Raw genomic sequence first — 16164 nt, forward strand, 5'->3', positions numbered from 1 at the left:
ACTGGGCTGTATCTGCTGTGCTGTTGTATATCTTAACATTCGCGCTATCAAGATCGCATTGCATTAGGATCTGTCATATCTCTTATAAAGTTGCTCAGCGGCAATGGAGAAAATGGACCGCTCCAGCAAATATGGATGTTTCTTGATGTGTTTGCAGATGTCGGCTTGATACAAGTCTCCCACTTTTGCAGTGCTTGAATGAATCCTCGCCAGTTTCTCTGTCCCTTGTAACCTTGAGAGAAGTGAGTGGCCGGAGGTGCCATGAGTGAGGACGAGTTGAGTCATATTAGTTGTAAAGTTAAAGTCACACTCTCTCTATATATGTTTTAGTAATTTTTTTATTCACCCTTAAATTAATGTACATTTTGTATGCAGCTGAACACACCCAGATGGTATAGTCGGCATTTTTGGGTGATATTAGCTAAAAATCAGACAGAAATTTCCTATTGTGATGAGACAGATTGCAGTATGGATCATATTGTAGCATAACATATCCCCGTAGCTGAGGGTATAAGATCTATAAAATCAATGCTCCTACCACCAAAAATGCCAAGATGAGCAAAGACAGAAGGGAGACACAAAATCACAGTCTTCCTCTTCATTTCTTTTATTTTTTTTATTTTTTCCTTTTCACTGTGTGCTCTGCTTTTTGTCCGGTTATGAAAACACTCCGACTAGGATGGATGTGAATGAGACATATGGGGAAGCACAGCCTGGGGGCTTCAAAACACACATGCTGGTAATTCAGAACATATTTACCATTTTTCATGATGCTTTGTTCAGTTTAGAAATATGCAACTCATAGCATCTGTTCCTGAAGATGTTTCAAGGCAGGCCTGTGTGAACAGGGGAGATCATAGAACATGATTTTGCATTTTAGAAGTAACAGTTGAGATATTTACAAGGCAGGAGATTGATTCTGGGCTGGTACTTTTTCTTGTTTCATGTAAAGCTGCTATTTTTTTCTTCTTTTCTTCATACAAAAGGACATGCAAAAGGTTACATGTGAATCTGACAGATGCCATCCATCATACTTTAAACAGCATCCAATCTTAATGCATCACAACCTGTACATCCTAAAAACATCTATCTTTTCCTGTAAGATAAACATGATTTTTTTTCGTGATCCTGTGTAATTCCAGCCTTTATTGAATGACCCCGGGTCAACCTATGCTCTCGGTTTTGATGTTTTAGGTGAGGCAGGAAACAGCCCAAGAGGGAAGCGGGAGAAAGGGCAAGGACGAGCAGCTGTTCCGGACAAATCTGAAGCGTATTCATCAGATAGGATTTTGGACGCAAAGTCAAATCACTGAGCTAAACTGACTTGCTCTTACAAGTAAAGCAGGTGCTCCGTCTTCTGCAGTTAATTACGGCTGAAGGCGTTATTAGTTCTTGCTGTATTCGTACAGACCATCAGATGTTTGTCAAGGTGGTAATGTAAAATCTTGAATCTGGATTATAGTCATAATGATGCTGCATATTTTTTTTTTTTAGGAAGAAATAAAATATATATCCAATTTGCTTGTTGAGCATGACATTGGTAAAATTCTCATTACTGATTTGAGGATCATAACAAACTGCTTTTTCGAGGTGCTATTCCGCCGCGAAAAAAATCAGTAAAGATGGACAGCGCAGATATGAAACATTTATGTTGTAATTTCTTGTCTATTCTGTTGCTATCACACGCGCACACCTGTGGACCTGCTCACACACTTATATTTGGGAGAGGCTGCAAGCTTTGATAAGGCTTTTCCTTTTAGCTTAAACACCACATCATCATGCTAGTGTAGATATGTCTTAAGAGAGAGGAAGAGAGTTTACCCAGGAGCTGCATTAATATATGAAATCCTTTTGTAAGATGTGAACTTAAGATATATGCTGTTTCTCTGCCCTGATCTCCCACGGTCGCATGCAGAAGCAGCCCTCAGAGACCCTATAGTAAAAGGCTGTGGAAGATAAAAGATGTTGGGGTGGGGTTTGGAGGGGAGGGGGGTTTCCTCTTGGTCTGTTCTCATTTATTACGTTGACATATCAGGTTGTATGATGTCTTGAGGAAATCCACTTTTGCTCTTTGTGAGACCGTGTTGCATCATATAACAAAGCTGTGTCAAATTTTAATTTGAAGGAGTCTTGTTAAGGTGATGGGAAGTCTATAAGTTTAGCAAATTCCCCAAATAGTTTCACCGGAGAGGCAAGTTTTGCTTCAGCTTTGTAGAATACTTTACAAGTAGTGCGTCTTTAGCACATCACTAGTCATGGCCTTGTGAATTGAGCCGTGTAGGCTGGGTAGATGGTTCAGATTTCTCTGAAATACCCGCAACACAAAAGGCACACACACGCTGTAATTGCAGGGCCTGTTTTGAAAATGACATCACATTAGAGGCTGCCAGTCAATTGTGTATAACAGGTTCTGCTACCTGTGATGGGGTTCCTACTGTAATTGAAAGAGAACCTTATGCATCCTACAGAAAATTGTGTTTAACAGATGCTGCTAATAATAATAATAATAATAATAATAATAATAATGATAATAATAATAATGATACCTCAATCTTTTCTTTTCTCACACACACACAAAACCTAAATAGAATCACACTTGTCATATGTGTAAATTAGGTCGAGCTCCAGGTTAGAAAACAACTCATTGGTGTTGTTTTTCAGTGATGCGTTTTGATTTCCATTTGAACACATTATGCCTTCAGTTGCTTTCAATTACAGTGATACGTTTTCCAGCCCTGCATGGTCCCTTCAAGTGTGGTCAGAGCAGGCTGTTCATTCAGCTCCATGTTCGGTATCGACATATCTGTGTGCTGTCGAATTAGTTTGCCCTGCTTTTGATTTATCCACGTTAATTTTCTTTGAAACGGGGGCTTAATTATGTATTTTTCTGGTGCCATATTATAAGCAGTTACAGCTTAATAGTAGTTTTCTAGACTACAATTCTTCAGTTTATGACGTTCCAAAGTGCTTTAATAAATTTTTTTTCTTACACATTTTCCTGTCCTCTGCTGCTACATCAGCTTATGATTCAACAAACCACAGAATATGCCTAAACTTGTTGCATTAAGCCGACGTAGGAGGGGAATTCTAAATCAAAGCGAAAGCAAGAGTGAACTATCCTAAACAACAACGTAAACCAAATATGCAAGCTGAAACACTGAGAGGTATTTTAATGTAAAAAACTATTCATAGATAACAAAAGGCCTGAAAGAAATAAGATTTACAAGTAGTCCATGTGAAATTACTGAAACAAGTGCACTACTCAGGTCCGGTCCTGATCCCAAACCCGATGGTATGTGTGTTACATAAGAAAAATGTTTCAGGAAGGAAGTATCAGGTGAAACTGAGACAACATAATCTCTGGTTCAGTGGAATGGTTATCCAGTGCAAAGGGTAATGCGTGTTTTAGCTCTTGGCCATAAGAATAAAGGCACTTTCTACATTTAAAAGAAAAAATGAAAAAACATCCCTCACACACTCAGTATGTACAGCAAAGGGAAACAATTGCTACATCTCCTTTCTTCATAATTTGAAATTTCTCAGAGGAGTTATTCATCATAAGTTGTGACCTAAAAAGGTGCTGCTACAGCATTTCTCAGAAGGATTGGTTAGTAAGTCCTCGTTGCCTAATTTGGTTGCATCGCTCGGAGTGCGATTTAAACAATCCGCAGCATAATTTTAACACATTCTTGTGGCATGTAATTGTTTCTTTTTGATAATTGTAATATTTTAAACTGGCAGAAAACTATATGACATTTCTCCCGCTGTGTTAAAGCGTTCTCTTGTGCGCGTCGCAAAGAGAAATCTTCATAGTGAATAGAAATTCTCAGCAGGACAGAATAACAAGTTTACGCAGTGTGATGAAACGAGGTTTGATATGTTGTGTATATGCTTAAAAAGTGAGATACATTACCAAGTATAGGACTTTGGTATTCAGAGCATAATGTGTTGTCTTTGTTCAAATAGGGTGCACAAAATAATTGAGTTTGAATTGGTTATGCCTGGGGCTAAGTGCTAAAACAAATCTTTAAATGAAATTCATTACAAGCAGGGTTACCGTGCCCAGGTGTTATTGAATTCATTTCTCATTTTGACCTGATTTGGAAAGATAACAGTAATAAGTGAGACAGGCAGAAAAGATGACAGTGACATTGCACATCATGGTTTCCCTTCAAACAGATTAAAATGTAGTCAGTCTCAATGGCTTAATTGATCCGTGCAGATGGTGTCTTTTCTTCTTCTGTTTTCTTTCCATTGTTTTCCCCAGCATGATGAGATATCATTTTCTTAAATAAATCCATCTGCGCCGGAGGAGCAACTTGTGCGAATGCATAGAATTGGTATACAAATTGTAAATATCTCAGTATTAACACAGAGCAGAGGGAAAAAAAAAAGAAACCCCGCGATAAGGTGCTGTGTTCAGAAGCATTGTTTTGGAAATGTTCTTTCTCAAAGTCATTGGTATGCAGGCAAGGACAATTTAGGATGACATTGCTGTTTGAGACACTACCTCTTCACTCTAAGTGCAAGGTTGATGAGACCCCCCACCACATACCTTCATACCAGTGAAATTAATGAGGAAAATGAAGCTAATGAGATAACAAGCACAAGATGGAGAAACATGCTGATCTGACGCATCCTCCCGGTTATTTGGCAATATCTGGAGGCGTCACCGGCCTCAGACTCTCATTTTCTTCCTGTCATATTCAATCAGCGGTTCCTGCCTAAAATAAAAGCGAGTCTCTGCTGCGACCATGACCAGCAGAACATTGGTGTGGCTGGCCTCCACGCTAACTTTTTTTTTTTTTTCTGTATTAGTGCTGATTCTGTTTAATATATATCAGGTTGCAGCACCAATAATTTGGTCCAAAGACACACACACACACACACACTCACAGTAATTAGCAGTAATTAATACGTAGTTTCCTAAAGTACACTTCCAAATGCGGTGAATGTTGTGCCGAGTACGTGTCATCGAGGTCCGTCAGTTGCAGATAATTTGCAACTGTGAGTAATGAGGTCAGTGATGTTGGCCGGCTCTCTTTGAAAAAACTTTGGGCTGCCCAGTGACAATCCTGACGTGAAATCAAACCAGTTATTGGGTAAACCTGTGCACCTGGATAATTTATAAGGGAACAGGTTGGGTAATAGGCCAACAGTAAATTTAAATGTTTTACAGTTTGGATTTATGCACTGAGTAATACGTTTCTGCACAGTGCAGTAAATAGCAGTTTACAAATGAACCGGTCACCAATAACATAAACAGAATACAGAGTTCATTTTAATATTTACTAAAATGATAGAGTGTAATATTTAATTTTGGTGAATTGGGTACACTGGTGGCAGCACATCCAGTCTGTCCTTTGTGAAAAATTACCAGATTGGGCAGAAATATATCAGAGTTGACGAAAGTATTTGGCGCTGTCTAACAAAAAAACCCCTTCTTTCTAAGTTCTTATTACTGCTTTGTTGGTTCATTCATGTGCACACTTAATTTGTAATTGCAACGGCTTGATTGCAGCTCTAGTTCCGGAAAATGCTTCTCAAATTCCAAAGCAGACTGTCTGCATCACCACAAGCTGTTTATAAAGCATTTTTTTTGGTAAATCTTAATGGCTCAATTAAAAATCAAAAATGTAACTATATTAAATTATAAATACGCGCTGAAAATACTGGGATTTATTCCTGGCCGTAGAGGATTTAAAATGTGAGCAGTTGCACTCAGGGACCCTTTGTTGACGTCTGTTTAATGCCTTTCACCCGTCACATATCCCAGCTTTTGCCTTTAACAACAAATTTTGCTGTTCTTTTTCTTATTTTCAGATTGATCCTAAGGTTGCCTTTCCCCGTCGCGCCCAGCCTAAGGTAAGAATAAATTGGTCACTAACCCCGCTCAAAGAAAATGATTATGTCTCATGTCACTAGCTTACCTAATTTTGTGTGCTCACACAGCAGATACAAAGAGATACAAACACCGAGTGTGGACCCATTGTTCTCACCTTGTCTGTGCTGATTCACCAAAGCAATTAAAGTTGAAAATAATAGATTTAAAGGAAATTTTCAGCATGATTGAGGTTATGTTGCTTTTCTGTATTACCTTACTGTTTTATATCGACATCATTTTTTATTTATTTCTTTATTTTTTTTAGTGCTTTTATAGGCTTTTTTTTTTCATCCCTCATCATAGCTCCCTCATCATGGCAAATGTTTTCAATGAGCTCTGTCTTACTATTACAATATAGTGCCATTGTAGCAGAAGGTGGCAATTTTGGTCTGCAATTGTATTAAATCAAGCTTTATTGTCTGTTTAATGCAACAGAGTAAAAGTGGGGAAACCATCTTGCTTTGGTAACTTGCCTATTGACTTGACAGGGTCGTGACTGACAGGAGACAGGCTCTAATTTATCTGCAGCGAATGTTAGCTGTTGGTTTAAAGATTTATTCTGGGGTGGAAAGAGGAAATCTGGGAATTAGAAAAGCGGAATCAAGGCTCTCCTGTCTCGTGCCGGCTGTTAAAGTGTTTTGGAAGGTGCACATTAATGTAAAATGGCGAGCTTTATTTTTAAGTGAATGGGCCGATATTAGCTCGACTGAATTTGCAAGAAAATGATTGGTGACTTCTTACTGACAGTGATGAATTACATTTTCTGGCTGAGTTATAAGTCGGTTGAGTTGTTTTCTGTAGCATTTGGAGTTGAATGGGATTGAATGGCATAAGTGATTTAGAAATATCTTTTATTGTGTCGCGTGCATGTTGAAATTGTCACAATTAGCACAGAAACAATGGGTGATTTAAAAAAAATAAGCCAAACTCCAATCACGCAGGAACTGTCGTACAAGCTCTTCATGATGCGTATTATCTTTTCTTTTCTTGATTACTGGTCTTGAGCAGTTTCTATTGACAATTAAATATTCAGCATGTGCAGATGGTGCTGTGGCGTAGTCAAGGGCTTTGTTGACATGCCCTCTCACACCATCCCCCAGCGTTTACTGTGCAGGCTATAGCACAGTACACTGTAGCGCTATTCAGCATCGCTATCAGGGCTTTTCCCAACCTAAACCAGGTGGAAATCGATAATAGATTTTCTCCTTTCCACTGGATCAGAGAGAGGCATTGTTAAAGAGTTGTTCAGGTTTCAAATGAGGAATTGGCAGTGCAGGCTTTCAAAGCCCGAGCACATGGTGACTTAAGGATATTGGCATATAGTTGAGAAACTACCAGTGTTTCTCCACATTTTCTTACATGGCAAGTATATCACTTTAACTTCCTCTGTTCTGAGCCTTCCTCATAAAAGTCGAAGGCGCAATAAAACAGCTCAGATGTTTGATGATGCTTCCAGTTTTTAAGTGAACAAGAAACTCCTCTTGCTGTCGTGGTTATTGCTTATCTTTTTTTAAACAGCATTATACTCCTGGTTTTTTTTTTTTTTTTGCAATGACTCAGAAGGAAATACAATATTTTGTGCTGTTGTATAAGTCTTAAAAATATTTGTCACTCTACCTTGCGTGATTCATAACTCAGTGAAATAATGACACCATAACAGCATTTGTGGCACTGCACAGGCCTTGTACCAATGATTTATAAAATGGCTATAGGGCTAGCTTGTTAGAGAAGAAAAATGGTTGTATTGAATGTGGATTATAAAGGAACTTAAAGCAATGGGATTAGGCCAGATAGATTAACATTGCATGGGTTTGTACTTTATGTTCAATTGATTTAAGACCTTTAAAAGAAGTCCCATTCTGAGGTTCCCATTTAGAAAGTGCTCTCTGTTTTGCATGTGCTTTCTTTTGTCCCTCTTTCCCCTCCACTGTCTCCCTGCCTGGCTGCTTATGCAGCTGTTGAATAGGTTTTTTTTTTTTTTGTTTAAAAAAAGCTCGGCTTGGCAGGTGCCTCGGTGGCACGAGCTTCGGGGAGCGAATCGTGACGGGACCAATCAGCGTTAATTTTCTCACGACTAACAATGACCTCGCCAGTAACCCTGCCAATGACCTCTCATTGCTGAATGCTGCAGTATGGTAAAACTATACAGTATGTACATCACGTAGAGTAATGCTGAAAACAGACAGGAGGTGAAGGTGAACACGGAGGACATTTCATTGTAAACAACTGAAGGTGTTTGCACTGGGATGACAGGATCACAGGAAAAACAACTTGTATCAGCAGACATAACTGACACTGCCCCAGCACATGGACACTTCCACTGTAAAGAGACGGTCAGAGATGGACTGAAAGGACTTTGACAGCCAATTATCATTAGGTTATATGAAAGTGGACACTCACCCTAATTTAATTTAGATCTAATGAAATATTTATGACAAATCGGTCTATGTAGATGCGTGCAGTTGTGGAGAAAATGGTGCTTTCTAAGGTCGGTGTTGCCTGAATTGTAGGTTACTGTCATAGTCAGACATACAGTAGATTTACTTCGGTATGAGTCAGTTTTTGCAAATGTGGGCAAATAAGTCACAGAGCAGCATTTGCCTCTGATTTCCACCTCCGTTTGAGAGTCATGTATATGTATGATCTGAGTAATCTTATGTTTTTTGTGACCATCTGCACCGGAATATTGGTAAAGGGCACAAAGGGGAGATAACCACAGGCCCCGTCAATCAAAGGAAACAGGCTAAAGAAATGCCAACTGGCACACACATTACAAATGAATAATGTCACCCAACTAAAGCTTATCTTAAGACTTAAAAAGAACATTTTGTATTATAAATAGAAGCTGTGCTTACAAGTCATGTCAAAGGTATCAATATAGACTGGCCCACAAATATTCAGGGATTAGGTTGCATCTGAGGATGATTGACAGATGAGAATGAAAGGATTAAACAATGATGATGTGATGCAAAGTGCTTTATGCACATTCATTTATGCCTCGTCTCCTCCTAGGCTGGCTGGGGATAGCCACAGCTTTGTTAGATGGGCTGCTAAAAGTAGCTTTAGAGTGCCAGTATTTCTCTGTAAAGGTTTCAGCATCTCAACAGTTAGTTTCACAGAACACTATTCCTCATCCACCCTCTCACTGGGGAAAAAAAAACGAGTTTATTTAATGTCATTCCTTTCAGTGGATGCATTGTAATGACTTTATTGGTGCCTTTATTCACTATATTATTTTAAATACAGATGCGATGAACAAAATGAATTCATCACCATGTACGGTTTTCTTCTCAGCAGTATGGGTAAAAGATATGTCCAGGGTTTCCACCTGGGGATTGGTTAGCAGATGTGGTGAGTGCCTGGCAAGTGTACAAACAGAGGGAAGGTAGAAACACAGCACGATGCTCCCAGAACCAACTGAACTGAACGCAAGATGTGATCGATTAATCGTCTTTGGAGCCGAATCCGACACATCCTGACGTGTGTACTAATTATCAATGCAGATGCTGGATAATGTTTTAAACAAAAGCCTCTATCATTAAATATGTGAGCTTTGCTGCACTGCTGCTGGTTTCCCTTGAAGTTTAACAAGCCTTAATTTTATATTTAATAAAAAAATGTAAATAATGTCTGTTGATGTTAGCAAAGGCTCTCTTTTTGCAGCCGAGGTGGAGTGAATGTATTATAAAAATGAGGTCAGAAGAGGAAACAAATGTCTCCTGTAGTTTTGTAAAGTCTGATCAAGTCTGGTTGTTGTGCTGGTGTGTTTTCAAAATTATTATTTTTCATAAACTTCCTAAATTTCAGGCCTGTTTAGACACTGTTCTTTTAAAAGAAAAAGAGAAACAAAACACACACCCACCTTTTCAGTGCTGTGACTGCATATAGAAAGTGATAAAGAGGACAGAGATGGGATGATGCTGTTTCTTGCTGTCTTCTTGTTTGATATTTTCCAGTAAGGCTCAAACTGAAACATGTAAACGAGGCCCGCTCTCAGTTTCCTGGAGAAATCAAAGAGACGGTTTCTGCCGACATTGTTCGAGATTTACCACTCAACTGTTGGCGTCATTATCGCTGCTGCCGCTGCTTTTGTTTCCCACAGTGGAGTCACACACAACCATGGCATGTCCCAGCATGATTTTAATTGCCAGTGGGACTGTGGCCACTTCAGTGGGAGATGAGTTCTGATGGCTTGTTATGGAAATGAAAGGAAGGAGCAGCATCCATTTACAGAGCAATGGGCGTAACCCTTTCCTTGCACCTCATAAAGGGATTTGCCTTGTAAGCCATCCAGAACAGGTCGTCACCGTGTCCCTGGCAGTCTTTGGGACGCAGAAAGAAAGACTGTTCACAAATAGATGTGTACTGCACAGAGGCAGCTGTGACAACACTTTCAGAAATTCCGTTTATTTTGTTTGCGGTGACAGTTTTCCTCCCCGAAACTTCTCATATTAAACTGTTGGCTTTAATGTCAGTGAGCAGGAAGGATAACTGTGCTAGTACACTGGTTGAGGTAATTCTGGGCTATCAGTCAGAAATACCATCAAAGCGCTGTCCCAAATTTCACTTCAGCATGTGACAGCTGTGACTGTGGCTTCCTAGTTCATGGCCTACTGTTAGTGTTGGTCTGTCTCTGGCAGCTGGAGCTCTCTCTGTCTCTTTGCCCCCTTCTTTGTTTCACTCTGTCTTTGCACGTCACGTTTTCTTTTTTTCCCTTTGCCTCTTTCTCTCTTTCTGTGAATGGCAAATTGACCAGTACCCCTGCCTCCTCCGCTTGTCTGCGTAAGACTCTCTCTGGGACTGTGTGTGCTTTATGTTCTAGCCTGCAGAAGAAAAAACACACACCCAGGTGTATTCAGCTTCTTGAGATTTCAAGTCTCAAGTTTTAATGAAGTCTAGTGGCAAAGCTGTATACACATTCCCCTGTGCTGTTGTACTCACACACATATAAGACCACATGTATACAGACTGGACCACAGCAGTCGGGTTTTATGTCAAACTAAACTGTACATGTTGCTTTCTTTTATTGTTTTCTTTTACTTTATCTTTCAACCCCTCATTCTCCTTCACAATGCCTTGTGTCTTTCCCTCTCTGTGCTTTTTTTTTTTCTGCGCTTCTTTTCTTAGTCTTTTAGGATTACAAGGCCTTGTAAATCCAGTCTTACACCTTGCTCAGTTATTTGATCTAGATTTAGCATTATGATATTCCCCTTCTCAAAATGATCCTTATTTTAAATGACACAGCTCACTGCTGGGAAAATGAAACCTCCGTAGCTGCCAGCCCCTTTGAATGTCCCTGCGAGTTTATTAAAAGCACCAGCTTCCCCGTTCCAACTCAGATCTGCACAGCTGCATGAGTCCGAAAGAATATTCAAGGGCAAAAGTCCACAATGTATTGCATGCAACAGAATGCCGTATCATTATCTGGGTTGAGCATCGCAGTTTATGACAATGAGCCCTCCCCCAATATTTCTAATGTGAAAGAAGATTATTTCTTATTAAACATTTTCTTTTTCAAAGCATTTCCACTGTACAGATAGCACACAGAATAGAAGGCTATTATCCAAGCCTGACATCGCATTTCAAGGCTTGTGGCACAGGTCTCATCCCGGTGAGTGACCAAGATGTCCAACCGAAAAGATATTTTCTGTATTTCTCCAACTAAATGCACTTTTGAAATTGGGTTTTACAGTTGACACTAAATGCTCTGACGTTTCACTGAGACCGAGAGACAGTCTGATAGTGAGCAAAGAAAACTTTGACCAAGACGACGGAAAAGTGACAACAAAGTTGATGGGAATTCTTCGCTGTCACTCTCCTCTCACCCCTGAAAAAAAGATGTGCAGCCAACATAAATAAACCCTCCCTCAGATGGAGGATGACACAAGGAGTTGTTTTCCCCCTGTGGTAATGGCTGCTGTGCCGAAGCTGGAGATGGGTTTAAATCCCTGACCCGTCAGCTCCTTTGCTTTCAGTGGCCTCAGTGGAACTGCTCCAGATGAAAATGGGGCCAGAGCAGAGACATATGAATGACTGTTTGTTTGGTGGTCAGACACAATCACCAACTGAGTGACCCAGTTAACGGGTAGTCAAAGCGATGCTCAGTTTGATTCATGCATGTGTTTTTTTTGTTGTTGTTGTTGTTGTTGCTTTTTTTTTTTTTGGTGTGTGTGTGTTTCACACTTTCTAAATGTATCTTGTGTTCTTTTTTTTTTTTCATGCTTTCCGCCAATATTTATGCTTCAATAGAAAGATAAATGATTTGTAAATGTGAATGCTAGTGTAATTATTTTTTTTTTTTGCTGCAGATATAATATGAACACATTTCTTTTGTCTGAATAATTGCCAGAGCGCTTATAAATGGAGGGTACGTGTGTGATTCTTCTTTCCTCTGCCTCCCTCTTTTCTGCTTCGGTCTCCTTGGTTGCGGGTGGAGAGTAATTAGGTTTTCTAGGGGATTGAGGGGCTCTTACAATGCTTACCAATGGCAGCAGTCAGGCAGGCTAGTGCTGGCAGGGCAGAGAGGACAGAGGGCTGTGCAGGAGCCTGGCACTGCTAAACCTGATGCTGACTGACAGTAATGAGGAGAGCCTGCTAGCCAGGATAGAGAGGAGAGGAGAGCAGAGGAGAGGAGGGCATGGTCCTCCACGATACCTCTCAAGACTTTTTATCAAAGCCCGTGTGCGTACGCAGACACATGTACAACGCAGGCACACAAACAAGGCGAGCACACAGGCGAGTTGATTGTGTACTAGGTGGACCAGAGCAAATGCATCACAGGGCTGTGTTATAGCGCTCTGGATGGGCTTACTTATGAACCTTATGAAAAAATAAAAATAAAATCAATTGTGCTTCATGCAAAAAAAAAAAAAAAAAAGCATGTCAGTACAGCAAGTCTGGGACTTTTTGTTCAGTCAGTGGAAAAAAGTGGGCCTTTATGTATTTGGAGACGGCCAAAGGAAAATAACATGTCTGTATTTTATTTATTTTTTTAATGTTGTTTGTGTGTCAGTGTAGTTACAGCATCGTAAAAAAAGAAGATTGACTGCATTTAGTTGTTAGTATTTGGTTTTCTCGTGGCCCCTCATCACAGCCGTGTCACTAACAATCTAAGTGGCTTTGGTCAGCACAAACCAGCAGTGACACTGACCTTGGGTCCTCTCCGGCTCTAGGACTCTTCCATATTAGCGCCCTGCAATAATGTGACAGGTGGATCCACCAGCCTTGTTAATTTTGTCATGATAACAACATCTTTTTTTTACCCCCCCCCCAATCTTCTGGAGCCTCCACCCCATCCGATGTGAAAAACGAAGATTGTGAATGAAGTGGAGAAGCACTTAACGCTGAAAGTCATCACTTTGGTGGGGGGGAGTGGCTTCGGCAGCCGGAGAGGGCCGATGAGGAATGCATTTCTAATTTTTTAACTGTGACCTTTTTGAGATTGCGTTTGAATGAAATACTGGAAATAATTAAAAAGGGACGGCCAGCTTAATCAGGATGATGAGTTCCATTGTGTTGTCAGACACGTCACCTTTGCTGTCCAGTTTTGAATTTTCGGGGCTTCTCGCTACCTTCACTCCTGTGTTTCCCTGCGTTGGAACATGCTGCCTGGGACTGGTGAAACAAAGAGTGAGATGTACCACATATCGCAGGAGCAGAGGCTCAGGTGTGTCAAGATGTGAGAAATTATTACCAATAGACAGTCGGCTATATATACTAGCATCTCTTATAGAAAACAATCATAGCCGGATAGTTCAGATACCTGCTTACAAGATATGTTTTTTGTGGCACATGCTACTAAACGCATGCAAAGAAAGCAGCATATAGACATTTATTAGTGTAGGAAGTGAGATATTGCATGAAATTGACTTTAACTGTGCAAATAATTAATAAAGGTTAATCCTGACGAGGCCATTTAAAAAAAAATAAAAAATCTACTCAGGTGAAAGAAGATGCTAAATACTTTGTAAATCCGTCCATTTTTTTTGGTTAGCTTTGCTCACTCAGCTCCAGTAGTACGGTTTTAAGCATTCGGTAAATACAGTGCATCTCCAGTTTTATTTGTAATTGTAAAGTAAAGCTTAAGTGCGATCATTTTGTGTTGGATGTGTCTGTCTGATTGGAAGATTGCCTTACCAACTCACTGAAGTGTTCTGCCATGATTGGATCCAGTTGTCATTGTAGAGTAAGATATTGGAATCTCGCCTGCCAGATTGCTCTTTCTCACTTTGACGTTGTGTGACAGTTCATACTCTGTAGTTTTTATGTGCTGTCCTGATTCCTGTTTTTTTTTTTTTTTTTTTCTGGGGCACCAGCCTTTCAGATTAAGAATGATATTCTTTCAGCTAGACAAGCCTGTCAGGTTATTAGCTGTGCCATTGTTGGTGGTGTGATTAATGGTGATGGTCAGTAGGTCTGTGTTGCCCTTTTCTGGTTGAGATGCTTCGTGTGCAACATGCAACAGGCGTCTAAAAAGCTGCATTGCATCTTTTTAATTAATTTAAAATAAAAAAATCTCCCAGCACATGGTTCATACTTGTTTGCGGTTGTGTCACTTTTAGCCTCGCTTAAGGCTGAGGATCATGGTTCAGCCGTTCCAAAAGCAGTGCAATGTTTGTTTTTACCGCTGTTCCCACACAGTCAATAGAGTAACATTCTAATAATAACCAAACATGACTGGATAGACGAGAATTAACAAGCAACAAACGGAAACGTATTCAATGCTGTAATTACATATTTCAGAACTTGCACCATTATTTTACTTGTCACTCTCGTCAGCCGTGTGGTGTGTTTTCTTTGTGCTACTCCCCAAAATATCTTTACTAGAAGGTGACTGTGGTGTATCTGCTGTCACTTTGATGCACAAATATTATGCAATTAGCTAAGCACATTTAGAACATTAATTCTTTGTTGTTTAATTAAAATATGCCAAAATTACAAGTGAGTTATTGTTTCGCTCTAACGGATGAGTCGCGATCAAAGATAAAAAAAGGTTGACAGGATATAAGTGTTTGGAGATTAGTAGGATAACACAACGAAACAGATGCAAAGTTCTGGAGTAGTTCTAATGCAGGAGGCCAAAATTGCTTCCGATAAGAATCGCCCACCCACCGCTCAGCCCATTCCCAGCCTCATGATGTATTTCTGTGATTTCCACCTGATGTGGGAGCTGCTGAAAAGGCTACCGTTATGCTTGTTCTTTGCCAAACCACCGCTTAATAGCTCCCAAATGGTCCCAGTGGTAGAAAATCTGCATGGCATTGTTGGTGGGTAGAAGAAGTAGATAGATTCTGAGGGTTGAGCTATAACAAAGCGTGGCAGGAAGGATATGCAGGAGGAGAGGCTGTCAGGCATGCTGCTGCACATTCATGGCGGAGACCCTCACCTGTTTTTTTTTTCACACATGCAGGGTGGTCCGTCATTCACGTCCACGATCATGTACTATTTTTCAATTTAAATAGAGAGAAAAAACAACTTTTTGTTATCTGTGCTGAGCTTAAATCACATGTTTATGTGATAGCGTGACATCTGCTGCAAAGTGTCACATTGTGCTGCTAAAACATATATATATGGTACGCATGTGTTAGACACCAAGTCTTCAATACTGAATTACTGCATCTAAGTCAGGGCGCTAAAGAGCTTAGCTGTTCCTCTACATAATGCCTCGGTCCTCAGCTGTGACCTTTCTCTTCCGCACATCATTCACGATTATACTGCTGACATGTTGGCTCATGCCAATAATTTTTCATTGGAGGCAGTGTCAGCCACATCATATTTTATCATCTGGATAAATTTGTGTTGTGTTTTCATGTGGGCTCGCCGTAATTTGTATTTGTCTGTTTATGTGCCAGTCCTAGAGATTAGATTTTGCATTTAATTCAACTCAGAAAAGAATTCAGATACAAACACAATCTGGCATCAATAGGGGAAAAATGCTAGTTGCAACAGGAGTGATATGTAATAATAAAAAATGGTGCGTGCATGTCAGGAAAGAAAAAAAATCTGTAAATATATGTGCATGAGAGTGTATAAAAGTAGTCATTTAGCAGTGAGCCTGCACACACAAAAAAGTGATGCATCCATTGTACACCGCACCTGCACAAACTCTGCATTGTGATCACACAACAAACGTAAAATAAAGAAGAAGGAGGACGCGTTATGAAAAACAGTCATTGTACGTGTGATTATCTGAACCATTTTGACGCTCAATTATAGACATTACTGTATATGGATGAGCAATGTTCAGATACGGATTTTTACAGCCAGATATACGAGTCGAA

At 40.0% G+C, this 16164-nt stretch overlaps 1 protein-coding gene across 8 annotated transcripts in view; it reads left to right on the forward strand.

Annotated features, from left to right (window-relative positions):
- The window catches only part of LOC103359323 (RNA-binding protein Musashi homolog 2), a 249750-nt gene that overhangs the window by 5108 nt on the left and 228478 nt on the right, over positions 1–16164 (forward strand). For all 8 annotated transcript variants that reach the window (XM_008284605.1, XM_008284604.1, XM_008284606.1 and 5 more), the window contains one exon: positions 5824–5865. In XM_008284605.1, coding sequence (XP_008282827.1) covers positions 5824–5865 — 42 coding nt within the window. The remainder of the gene's footprint in view (positions 1–5823; positions 5866–16164) is intronic.

The sequence above is a fragment of the Stegastes partitus genome, unplaced genomic scaffold, assembly GCF_000690725.1.
Source record: "Stegastes partitus isolate 25-593 unplaced genomic scaffold, Stegastes_partitus-1.0.2 Scaffold366, whole genome shotgun sequence".
Classification (NCBI taxonomy): domain Eukaryota; kingdom Metazoa; phylum Chordata; class Actinopteri; family Pomacentridae; genus Stegastes; species Stegastes partitus.